The 12,363-nt window shown below is 45.9% G+C and overlaps 2 protein-coding genes across 2 annotated transcripts in view; one reads left to right on the top strand and one right to left on the bottom strand.

Annotated features, from left to right (window-relative positions):
- LOC143933703 (interferon-inducible GTPase 5-like) overlaps positions 1-810 on the bottom strand; it is a 26,302-nt gene extending 25,492 nt beyond the window's left edge. Inside the window, exon 1 of the mRNA XM_077456692.1 lies at positions 675-810. The gene's annotated coding sequence lies outside the window, so the exon portion shown is untranslated. The remainder of the gene's footprint in view (positions 1-674) is intronic.
- LOC143933702 (uncharacterized) lies at positions 710-12,363 on the top strand. Its single transcript, XM_077456691.1, has 3 exons — positions 710-922; positions 5,433-6,085; positions 8,713-12,363. Exons 1-3 carry the CDS (start codon positions 710-712, stop codon positions 9,758-9,760), a joined length of 1,914 nt encoding a protein of 637 aa, XP_077312817.1. The 3' UTR covers positions 9,761-12,363.

Below are 12,363 nucleotides of genomic sequence, written 5' to 3'. Positions count from 1 at the left end.
AGGACAGGGACACATACAACACTGTGGTGAGCAGGGTACAGGAAATGATCACATGCTAGGTCTACAATTACATGAAATATAACATATTATGGGATGCTGGAGACACACATAACACCGTAAACAAATTAATGGGAATTATTAGATGCTGGGTGTGGGGTTATAAGAAATATATTATGGGATGTGGAGGAGGAAAGGGACACATATCAGAGTACAGGGGATTATTACTGGCGGGTGCACAATTTAATGAAATATAATATATTATGGGATGCCGGGGAGGATAGGGACACATATAACACCGTAAACAAAGTACAGGCCATTATTGGATGCTGGGTATAGGATTACATGAACTATGGCATATTATGGGATGGAGGGGAGGACAGGGACACACATAACACTGTGATCAGAGTAGAGGGGATTATTAGATGCTGGGTATATATTACAATTACATGAAATATAACATATTATGGGATGGGGGGGCACATATCACACTGTGATGAGAGTACAATTACATGAAATATAACATATTATGGGATGGGGGGGGCACATATCACACTGTGATGAGAATACAGGGGATTATTCCAGAGGAATATATGGGGTGGGATAGGAAGAGGTGATCACAGGGCAGGGTGGGGTGCAGGTTATGTCTATATCAGAGCCCCCCCTCCCCTCCTCACTGGTCATAGGGTGCAGCAGCTGGTCCTCCTGATGGATGGAGGGGCCCCCTGGATTTTTAGGGCCCGGATTTCCTCTGCAGGCAGCTCATATACAGGTTTGCTGTGTCTGTGCTTCTCTCCTCCTCCTGCCTCTCACATGTTCCTGTTTTGCTCCCTCCTCTATGCAGTGTCATTGTATTCCCCCTCCCAGATCAGACCAGGCCTGTCTGCTTCTCTCTACAGTCTCCCCATCCAGCTCTGCTCAGCAGGCAAGTATATGACAAAAACATGCATGCCATGGGAGGGGTATATGGTATATATAGCATCATCCTCATCCTCTTCCCTGTCCCTGCTGCTATAGCATCGCTTGCAGGTTTTTTGAGGCCCATGGCAGGTGCAGATGGGTCCTTTGGTCTGTCTTATGGAGGCCTCTGGTGCTGTTTGCATTTTGCTGTTTCACCCTCCCATCATTGGGGCAGCCCATAGAATTCTGTTGTCACCATAACAGGATTGTTTTGTCTTCCTCTTCCTCTGGATCATCAGAAGGTTTGTAAATATGTAAATATTGTCAGTTGATGTGTGTACCTATTTGTATGTAAATATTGGCATCTAATGTCAATATCGGCACTGGTAACTCCTATGTTGTAGATCATCGCCCCCTTTTTTCACTTAAAGTGACACGAATGCCTCGTACACACGTTCCGATTATCGGATGATAAAAATCGCTTTCGGATCAATCGTTTGATAATCTGATCGTTGGTAACCCAGCTTTCGACAGCCGATCAATACAGTCCGTCCAATAAAATCCGAAGGGACAAACACGAAAATCTTTCTCGGACGACAGCCCATCGTACGACAATTGTTTAATCAGTACAGTATGCGTCCGCTGAAAATCGATAGACAAACACAACGCATGATCGGAAATAAGGATGAGCTCAGGCGTGTTCGCATGCTCCACGTGCGGAGCCCGCCAGGAAGTCGGCGCAGCTCTGCGCTAATCGCAGGCAGTGAGACATTGCCACGATGCCACGGCTGCAGAGATCGGGCAATGTCTCGCTGCCTGTAATAAGCGCAGTGCTGCGCCGACTTCCTGGCGGGCTCCGCACGTGGTCCATGCGAACGCGCCGGAGCTCATCCTTAATCGGAAACTAAAATAAACCAGAGCTATTTGACATCATTTCAAATACGTAGCTACGCACAGCGGAATGTTTTTCCAGAATCGTACGGCAAAAATCGTACTTTTTGTTCAGCACGTTTTCCACTGTTGTATTTGATATTAGTTTTATGCAACAAAATGCAAACGATACATCGTACGATAATCAGAACGTGTGTATGAGGCATAAGGGCCGGTTCACACTGCAGGCGAGGCGAGGCGACTCCGACTTGCCTCGCCGCGACCTGCAGCGGCCTCGGCGGCGACTTGCAAATGACTTCTGTATAGAAGTCAATGCAAGTCGCCCCGAGGTCGCCCGAAAGTAGTACAGGAACCTTTTTTCTGAGTCGGAGCGACTCGAGTCGCTCCTCTCAGAACGGTTCCATTGTACAGAACGGGGGCGACTTGCGGGAGCGAGGCGAGGCGAGTCGTGTCGCCTCGCATCGCCCGCTGTGTGAACCGGCCCTTAAGGTTTGTGGGGGTTTTTTTGTTTCTTTTTTTAAAATAACAAACATGTTATTCTTGCCTCCACTGTGCAGCTCGTTTTGCACAGAGTGGCCCTGATGCTCCTCTTCTGGGGTCCCTCGCGGCTCCTCCCCACATCTGATAACCCCCTAAGAGAAGCGAGCTCCCGAGTCCAGCATTCGGCATCCCTAGAGGCCGAAGACAGGACTAGGCTCCGCCCCCGGTGACTGCCTCATTGGATTTGATTGACAGCAGCGGGAGCCAATGGCTGCGCTGCTATCAATCTATCCAATCAAGAGCCGAGAACCCCGGGCAGAGAGAGAGCGTGTCCCCATAGGTCAAGTGTGAGGGCCTGGTCGCTGACAGGTGTTTTTTCACCTTAATGCATAGGATGCATTAAAGCGGATTTCCACCCAAAAATTTTACTTCCGCTTTTCGGAATCCTCCCCCCCCCTCTGGTGTCACATTTGGCACCTTTCAGGGGAGGGGGGGAGCAGATTCCTGTCTAATCCAGGTATTTTGCTCCCACTTCCAGGCATAGATAGTCGAGCCACCCGCAGGTATCTATGCCACTTCCGGCGCCTTCTGTCCCATTGCCCCAACCCCCCCCCCAGGGACACACACAGGTCCCTGAAGACAGCAGGGACCAGTGGAATTGCGCAGCGCTAGTTGCAAATGCGCAGTAGGGAACCAGGAAGTGAAGCCACTTCCTGATTCCCTTACTGAAGATGGCAGTGCCTCCATCCGAGAGCCGAGGGATGGGTCGGCTTTGGGTGCCGACATCGCGGGGGCCCTGGAGAGGTAAGTGTCCTTATTTTAAAAGTCAGCAGCTGCAGTATTTGTAGCTGCTGACTTAAAAAAAAAAATAATAATTAGGCAGAACTCACGAACCTTTACAACCCCTTTAAATTGTGAACAAGTTAGGCCTTTTTCACACTGGAACTAAGGGGCCAAGCCCAACACCTAGGAAACAACCCCACACCATAATCTACCCTCCAACAAATAATGTGGACCAGTGCACAAAGCAAGGTCCATGTTTGGGGTGGAGGAACTTGACTGGCCTGCACAGAGTCCTGACCTCAACTCGATAGAACACCTTTGGGATTAGGGATGAGCTCAGGCGTGTTCACATGGAACACGTGCTGAGCTCCCCAGGAAGTCGGCGCAGCGCTGCGCTAATCACAGGCAGTGAGACATTGCCCGATATCTGCAGCCGCACATCGGGGCAGTGTCTTACTGTCTGTGATTAACGCAGCGCTCCGCCGACTTCCTGGCGGGCTCTGCACGTGTTCCATGCGAACACGCCTGAGCTTATCTTTATTTGGGATGAATAAGAGCGGAGACTGCGAGCCAGGCCCTCTCACCCAACATCACTGCCTGACCTCACAAAACCTCACAAATGCGCTTCTGGAAGAATGGTCAAACATTTATTTTTATATATATATATATATATATATATATATATATATATATATATATATATATATATATATATATATATAAAAATAAATTTCTCCAAAAAGAAAGTACAGGTCCTAATCTGAACAAACCTCACTAAAGGGATCATTTGAACACTTCAGATATCTTCTAAGGCCTCATGCACACAGGACGTTTAAAAAATGGCATTACTGCTGCCAGGAAAAAGCAGCATTAAAAACACACTGTTTTGTCGTTCACACCCCGGTGTTGTCAAATCACGGCCAGATCTGCGGCAAATCTGCCCGCGGTACCCTAATGTAAATGCAGCCTGAAGGTAGGCCAACTTTTATATTTTTACAGTGATATTTTATTTTATGTTTTACCATATTTTTCTAAGACTTTTTTCATTGATATTTAGTTATGCCTTGTTTGTTAATGTCTAAAGAAAAAAAAAAGGGCCCTGAAGCCCGGTGATCTTTGATCTCTTTCATGCTGTTCAGGTAGATCTCCACCTCTCAAAGGTTGCCTACCCCTGGTATAGATTGTAAGTATGTGTATCCCAAGTATCTCCACCAACATTGCCCAAGTCTTGCTCATTTACTTCTACATGGTAGCTTGGCAGGGTCATGGTTGAGCATACTCTGGAGACAGGGGCGGGCTGACCATTTGGCCACTCGGGCACTGCCCGAGGGCCCCCGGGCCACTAGGGGGCCCCATCAGGGTTGCCAGCCTCAGTAAAAACAGGGACAGTATGTAAAAACCTGTGGGGTTTTTTTTTTCGTTTTTTTTTACATCTGTCTCTGAAATGTCCCTTACCGACATCCTTTTTAGTCTAAAAATCCAGAGATTATAGCTGCCCCACCTCTCCAGTACCTTCTCATCCAATAGAAACATGTCTGTGTATACTATATGTACATGTATGTGTATACTGTGTGTGTATACTCTGTGGCCCCATAATCTCTGATTGCCTGGGGGCTCCATTATCTCCTATTGCCCAGGGGCCCCATGAGTTGTCAGTCCGCCCCTGTCTGGAGATCATACCCTTTCTGTTCCCGGCCAACATCACTTCTTCAACCAAGGCATGCACCGGTAACACCAGGGAGGAGGAGCGGGCTTGAGCCCATAAGGCATGCCGCAGCTGAAAATATTTGTTATGCAAATCTAGAGTACTATGGGCAAAAGCTTGGGCCTAACTGAGAGAAATACATAGGCTGCCATTGCTGACCTCCTTCTGAAAATGCTAGCTGCCCGACTCTCTCTCTAGCTTCAATATTCGCCTTGTATAAGCAGCCACAGAGGTCATAACTCCTGAGCGGCATACATATTCTGGGTCATTGACACAAAAACTCACAAAATCAATTGCTCTGTATGACAGCCAGACAAACAGCATTTTTCAGGAGATCGGCAATGACAGCCTACTTATTTCTTCCAATACAAGTTTACTTTAGATAGCTTCTGCATGTCTTACTACTTGGAAGTGACTACAGGATCAATTGAGGGACCAGGACTTAGCATTGTCATCCTATATCAGGAAGTTCCTGAAAAGGGACCCTTATGCTAGGATCTCCAGGGATAAGTTTAATGGAGGCTACAGATTTTAAGATCTTAAAAATGACATGCAGCATAAAATTTCCCTTTGGCATTAATAAAGTATTCTGAATATATACAGTATGAGGCCTTATTCACATGGACGTATCCATATTTTATCTGTACCTTTGCATCTTTTTGTTCTTATCTTCCAGAAAGGAGTAGACATGGCTGAAGTGGAGATAGCTACAGAGGCGTTATCTGGAGCTCTGGACTCGCCGGCTGCGCCAGAATCGCTCAGTTTAGGTATTGCCATTATCGGGCCACGAGGATCAGGAAAAACCACGCTAGTCCGATCCCTTTGCCACCAAACTGAGCACTTCAGTCCCAAGTTCTTGGACTCCTATTTTAAAGGAAATGAAGGATCTCATGAAGTCACATGCCATACTTACCCTTCTCTACCCAATGTAACTCTTCTGGATTACCCAGGGTATAACCCTGGCGATTCTCCCACTGCGTACCTGGAAGGCATTAAAACTGAAAACGTCCACTGCCTGGTGATGACAGTCGGGGAGGTCATCTCTGATGCTGACTTGCAACTTTTAGGAGCCCTAAAACATTTAGGGAAACCCTATTGTGTGGTGCAGACCCATGTTGACCTGATATTGCACACAGAGAAGAGACAGCAGGGGAAGAATTACTGGAGAGGCCAAACGCTTTTGGGCCTAAGGGGGGCAACAGAAGAGAGGCTGGGTGGAAGTGGGCCTCAAGGAGCCCACATCTTCCTGGTGGCCTGCCTGGAAGCCCAGAACTATGACTTTGTGGAGATGGTGGATTTTATTGAGAGGGAGTTGCTACAGTGGAAGAGGTAAGAGATTAGATTACACTGGCAGAATCTTTTTTTTTTAATGTGTGTCGGGGTGGCCCAACTGGGTGATGTGGGGAGGACAGAGCAGACACAACAGGCTTCAGTACTAGCAAGGTCCAATTCTCGTTGATTAGGAAATTGTAAGTGGTAGCAGTAGTTTTGGTGCAGGTGCGTACGTACAGGGGTTGCGACCAGGCTTCATGCACCAGGGGCTCATGTGGCCCCCTTGTATGCCAGGATAGGAGGGCAGCGGCATGTAGAGTAACCAATCCTTCCATGTAGGCACTGAATGCCCGCTTCTCCTCCTTCCCATCCCACAGACATTCGGCAGCTGTAGGTGGGAAAAGGAGGGCGTTGGTTCTTCTACATGCCGCTCCTGAGGCCTCCCTATACCTGTCCTGCTGCCCTGGACCCCTGTGTGCATTACTGCCCTCCCGCTCACAGGAGAGTGGGGAAGGGGCCAGTAAATGTATCATTTACCAGTCCCATCCTTGTCTTAATTAATGGAATGGAGTACCGATCACTGACTGTGTTTTTTTGTTTTGTTTTTTGGGGGGGGTTATTCCCTCAAAGCTGAGGCATAGTAACTGTGTTTTACTACTCTTCAGCATGTGAATGAATGGGAATCTCTGTACAGAGCTATTCCTGTTCATTCATTCTGTGCAGCTGAGGCTGAGGAATCTGTCCTTCAAAAGTGAGACATCAGGGGTCTGTTTAGGCCCCTGATATTTCACCAAAGCCCCCCAACGGGTGTCCTAAAAATATGTAAAAAAATAAAATTTTAAAAATAAATAAGAAAAAATGAAATAAAGCGGTAAAAAAATAATAGGAAATAAACAAAAATAATAGAAAGCACCTGTGTTACAAAGGTCGCACTTAGGCCTGGCATTCCGCCACTGTTGAGGGACCCCAAGATGGCAAGAAGTTGGCCCGCTGCGGGACCATACTAAAGGGTCCCATGATGGTAGTAGAGGGCCTGATATTCAGTGGGAAGGGCCCTTGTCAGGGGTCAGAGGAGCTCTTCATGGTTTCTTGCGCTGAGCCCTGAAAGTTCTAGTTACACCTTTGGTTTGGTGGCCATTTTTCTGCTTCCACAATGGATAGAAGTATATAACTTTTAATTTCTATTCTGTGGTCACCAGTTTGCCAGATCTTGGTCATTAGCTGGCTTTGGACCTCGGGGTGCCTAATGAGGCCAATAAAAATTGTATAACATAGTGCAGGATGTATTTATAGTGTACCAATAATGTAAAAAATGTAGGTATTCTTGGGGTTATGCCTTAAGCTCTCATTAGACTACAATGGCTACTTACATAGGTCAGTAGACCAGCTTCTGTGCAATTTGAATGTTAACATACATATATTTGTGATATTTGACAGGTAAAAACAGAAAATGTTGCCATTATCCCTAATTCAACAGTTGCATTGAGTAGTGACTTCCATTTTTTTGTAGGCAACATAGTAAAAATATATAAAAAACATATCAAACATTATTATAAGAGAACATGATAAAAGTCTATTGGAAAAAATACAATAGCGACTGTATATATTTGAGATACATATATAACATGGTGCTACAAGGTTTCAATACAGATGGTACCCCTCATCCCTATAGCCAAACAATATGCTAAAGTTGTAGCTTGTTGGTAGGGAAGATTCAACGCATTTCAGAAAGGTTGCATTCCTTCCTCAGGGATGTACAAAATAAGGAAGTAGGGTCCTTTGTGTTAAGAATTAAGCTACAAAATGTACAACCCTCTCTCTCATGAAATCAATATGCTGCCATGCATCTGTGCAACCCCAGGTTGTCGCCACCACTCCCAACCGGAGAAAGAGAGGACACGCTGAGGCCACCTAATATACGCTGCCCAGGGTGGCTTGCCCGTTGAAGGAGTGCTATGGAAGCAGCCTCAGTTCTCTTGCATGTCACCCTATATGGCCCTTATAGAGGCGTGTGGTGTGTTCTCTGCTCCCATAGCTCTCTTCTCCTTCAAAGGGCATTCCACCCTGGGAGGCGCATATTAGTTGGCCTCGGTGTGTCCTCTCTTCCTTCGGGTGAGGGTGGTGGCGGCAGCGACCCTGGGTTGGACTGATGCATATTGATTTTATTAGAGAGACGGCTGCACATTTCGTAACATAATTCTTAACACAAAGGACCCAACTCCCCTATATTGTACACCCCCCCCCCCTCAATCTATCTGAAATGCATTGGGTATTCCCTACCAAACTACAACTTCAGCATATGGTTGGCCATAGGGATGAGGGGTACCGTCTATAATGAAATCTTGTAACACCATGTTATACTATGTTATAATGTTTGTCAAATATACAGCCGTAATTGTCTTTTTTTCCATTGCACTTTTATAATTTTTCTATTATTATAATAAAGTTTTTGATACTTTTTTTTTTTTTTCATATATTTGTACTCTGTTGCCTCCAAATCTCATAACTGGGGTCACTACATAATGCAAAAAAAATTTTTGTTATGATATTTATAACTTTTATATTTGATTGTTTACTACTTGTTTATTCCATGTCCCGACGATGTGAAATATTATTATTTAATTTATTTATTTTTTGCATGGGAAATTTGAATTTCTAACACAGATATCTACTTTTGGTTACAGGCCGGTTAGTCACACAGCAGATCCTAAAACTCAAGAACTAGCGTCAGTATTCGAAGTACAGTGCGATCAAGAGGGACTTTCAGAATTCTGCTCTCTCCTCAGCATCTTTATAGACAACCCTCCTCCGGTGTCTGCTGTGGTTGGCGTAACTGGCACTGATAAAGATGGTATTCTTTGTGCCCTTTGTGAACCCCCACTTTCAGGACTTATTGTGAGATCCCTTCCAGGTCCAGGTACCCCACCGATGTCCGTGGAGCAGTACTTGCAAAACCTACAGACAGAAGCTTGTGATGTCTACTTGATTGTAGGCTCAGGGATGGACAACAGCTCTCGTGCCACCCTGGTTGAAGCCTTGGTCGCTGCTGGCAAACACTGTATGCTGATTGGTGGCGATGAAGAAAGGAAACATAGACAGGAGGCCAAAGGGCAGGTAGAAGGAGGAAAAAAGTCAGAACGCCATGGGTCTGATTTTCCTGGTCTAAGGGTAGCTTTAGAGAAGGGAGCTCCTCAGTTAGTTAGAGAAAGGCTTCTGCATTCCATCCCACCCATAATTGTTCAGCTAGTAAGGAGAGAGCGAAGAAGAGTAATGATGGGCATATACGATCTCTGCCTGGACATATGTGCCCAGTCATGTCAAGGGGAGCTTCCTGAAGCTTTGTGCAAACTTTTGTCCAGTCTTACATCGTTCCGTGCCCGCTTCGGGCTAGATGACGACTCACTAACCCTAATATCACAAGTGACTGGATGCAGCTCTGAGGATTTGCGCACCGAGATACAATGCCCCCTGGCACAAGACCCAAGTGCAGAACAACTGCTGCAGATGGCATCCCAGCCCCTTTCTTTATCTGAGCTGGTCTGGAGCTACATCCCACACTGGGGAGGAGGAGAGGAGGCCCCCACCAAATTGTCTCACGAACGCACCTACCGACTTCTGGTGGAAGCCGTCTGGGGGATGGCAGAGGATGCCGAGAGGGTGCTGCTTCATGGATGCACCAACCAGAAGGTGGCCAAAGAACGGACTGCTTTCTGTCACTGGCCCTGTGTGTGATCTTCCAAGACCACTCCTGGACCTCCACCTTGCTAGGTCAATGCACTTGCACACCATTATACATATATGCTTTGGTGCATTTTTGTCTAGGTGGGAAGCATGGCGCTGTCCTTCACCCCGAACTATGTGGTAGTTTTAAAAAAAAAATAATCTTAATCGGCAGTTTTTGGGTGCAGATTGTTTTCTCAGCCTAAAAGTATATTGTGACAAATATTGATGTATCAAAATAAATGGTCTATCGTAGAATTTCTATTAGATGAAGTGGCTCTTTGTGTAAGTTAGGGCGTGCCACCTATAGGCAAGGAGCTATCTCCCTTTGGCAAGAGGGATTCCTCTTGGTGGTAAAGAAGCTCTCTCTGGGCAAGAATCTTCTCTTATAGACAGGATAACTCTTCCTGTAGGCCCTCTTTATAAAAGTAGTAATGTACCTGTGAATATAGGAGCTCTGCTGTGAGCAAGGGCATTATCTTGTAGGCAAGGTAGGTCCTAATGAAGGAGTTGTTGAAATTCAATTTAACAGTAGTTGGGGCTTCAAATTTCTATAAGGGCTTATTTACACTTGCTTCAAAATGTGGCATTGGACACACTTTTTTAAAGCCCTCTGAATGCCAATCAAAGCCCCTGTCACTAAATAAAATGGTAAGCTTGCAGTCCTGTTTATGCGTTGTGTTTCTTTTGCTTTTCTTCAAAAATTATACCCCATCTCGTTTTCTTGTTGCTTCTAAAGCCTCCATAGAAGTCTATGACAAAGCTGGCTTACAGCACCTGAAGCTTTTAAGGGGCTTTTATTCAGCATGAGCTTGACTTTGTTTTGGAGTTATTGCAGATATGAGATATCCCAGGATGCACTGGGAAACCAACAATCAAATCAGAAAGACGCCATCAGCAGTCACTTTTGGTTCCTGTCTGGTCTGGTGTGGAGCAGCAGGAAGGTGAGTGGGGTCCAGACTGGAGTGGAGAAACCAGCAGACGACACATGTGGTGTGTAGCATGGGAACACTATAGCAGAAGGTGAGCAGCAGAGGATCAGCAGAGCTGGGGGACCAAAGCAGAAGAAACTAGCAGATGTCACATGTGTTGAACAGCATGAGTACAATATAGTGGGAGGTGAGCGGGGATTGAAGAGAGAAGAGTTGAGGGTTACTACTGTGGGGGCGATCAGCAGACTTGGGGGTTACTACTGAGGGGGCGATTGGAAAAGTTGGGGGTTACTACTGACGGGGCAATCGGCAGAGTTGGGGAGTTACTACTGGGCAGGGATTCTACTGAACTAGAGTACTAATAGCCTGAGGATATGCTACATGAGGGTACTAATAGGCTGGGGATCCGCTCAACAGGGGTACTAGTAGGCTGGGAATCTGCTGAACAGGGGGTGCTAATAGGCTGGAAATCTGCTGAACGGGGGTACTAGTAGGCTGGAAATCTGCTGAACGGGGGTACTAGTAGGCTAGGAATCTGCTGAACGGGGGTACTAGTAGGCTGGGAATCTGCTGAACGGGGTTACTAGTAGGCTGGAAATCTGCTGAACGGGGGTACTAGTAGGCTAGGAATCTGCTGAACGGGGGTACTAGTAGGCTGGGAATCTGCTGAACGGGGTTACTAGTAGGCTGGGAATCTGCTGAACAGGGGGTACTAGTAGGCTGGGGATCTGCTGAACGGGGGTACTAGTAGGCTGGGGATCTGCTGAACGGGGGTACTAGTAGGCTGGGAATCTGCTGAACAGGGGTACTAGTAGGCGGGGGATCTGCTGAACAGGGGTACTAGTAGGCGGGGGATCTGCTGAACAGGGGTACTAGTAGGCGGAGGATCTGCTGAACATGGGTACTACTGAGTTGGGGTTCTACTGGGCCCCTTTAAAACAGAAAATCAAAACACGCACAGGGCATTTGCCAAGCTTTATTAAAGCTTCACAAAGCATCAAAAACACATTAAAAAACACGTTGAAGCGGTAGACGCTTTAATGTGTTTTAAAGTTGAAGCAAGTGTAATTGAGTCCCTAGGGGGATCCTAAATGGGTGGGGCTTGTATATAAGTACACAGGGCCTTGTGTGTCTAATAAGACCTGTCTGTATTGGCCAACGATATCCAAGCTATTACTCTACGGTTGTCCTTTTCTAGCACAAGTTTCATTTTTAAAATAGTTCTGTCAATTCAGTATAAAAATTAATAAAATGGCCCATGATGAAAGGTGGGCAAGAAACTCAAGTCATTATAGCTTGCGGAAAAACTAACTTAAATAGTGGATACCCCAAAAATTCAGTTGAACCTCTAAATCTATATGTGTGGGTACTTAGGGACCCAGCTAACCTTTATTTTGCACCTGAGCATGTATGACAATGGTTATATGTTTGCACTTTTAAGTCTGTAAATAATATTTCTGCAATACCCTGTGTCTGGAATAGTGGATGAGGAACAGCAGGCAGATGTAAAAGGCCATATAAATTTTTTTTTTTTTTTTTTTTTTTTTTTAAACTGATATCATTTTTTAATAGCGGCATCAGCCAATTAGTTTAATGCAGTTTTGAAATATATATACAGAAACGGTTTCACCTGCAACGATAACTGCTTTACTTTCACATATATACATCCTGCCCACCACCATA

This window comes from Lithobates pipiens, unplaced genomic scaffold (genome assembly GCF_037356315.1).
Source record: "Lithobates pipiens isolate NorthernLeopardFrog02 unplaced genomic scaffold, aLitPip1_a1.2 Scaffold_27, whole genome shotgun sequence".
Classification (NCBI taxonomy): domain Eukaryota; kingdom Metazoa; phylum Chordata; class Amphibia; order Anura; family Ranidae; genus Lithobates; species Lithobates pipiens.
This window is presented reverse-complemented; position numbering and strand designations above follow the sequence as displayed.

Excerpts from the sequence above, each read along its gene's own strand:
- LOC143933702 (XM_077456691.1), top strand. The coding sequence starts at position 710 with ATGGAGGGGCCCCCTGGATTTTTAGGGCCCGGATTTCCTCTGCAGGCA. Across the intron at positions 923-5,432 it reads CATCCAGCTCTGCTCAGCAG|AAAGGAGTAGACATGGCTGA; the intron begins GCAAGTATATGA and ends CTTATCTTCCAG. Across the intron at positions 6,086-8,712 it reads GAGTTGCTACAGTGGAAGAG|GCCGGTTAGTCACACAGCAG; the intron begins GTAAGAGATTAG and ends TTTTGGTTACAG.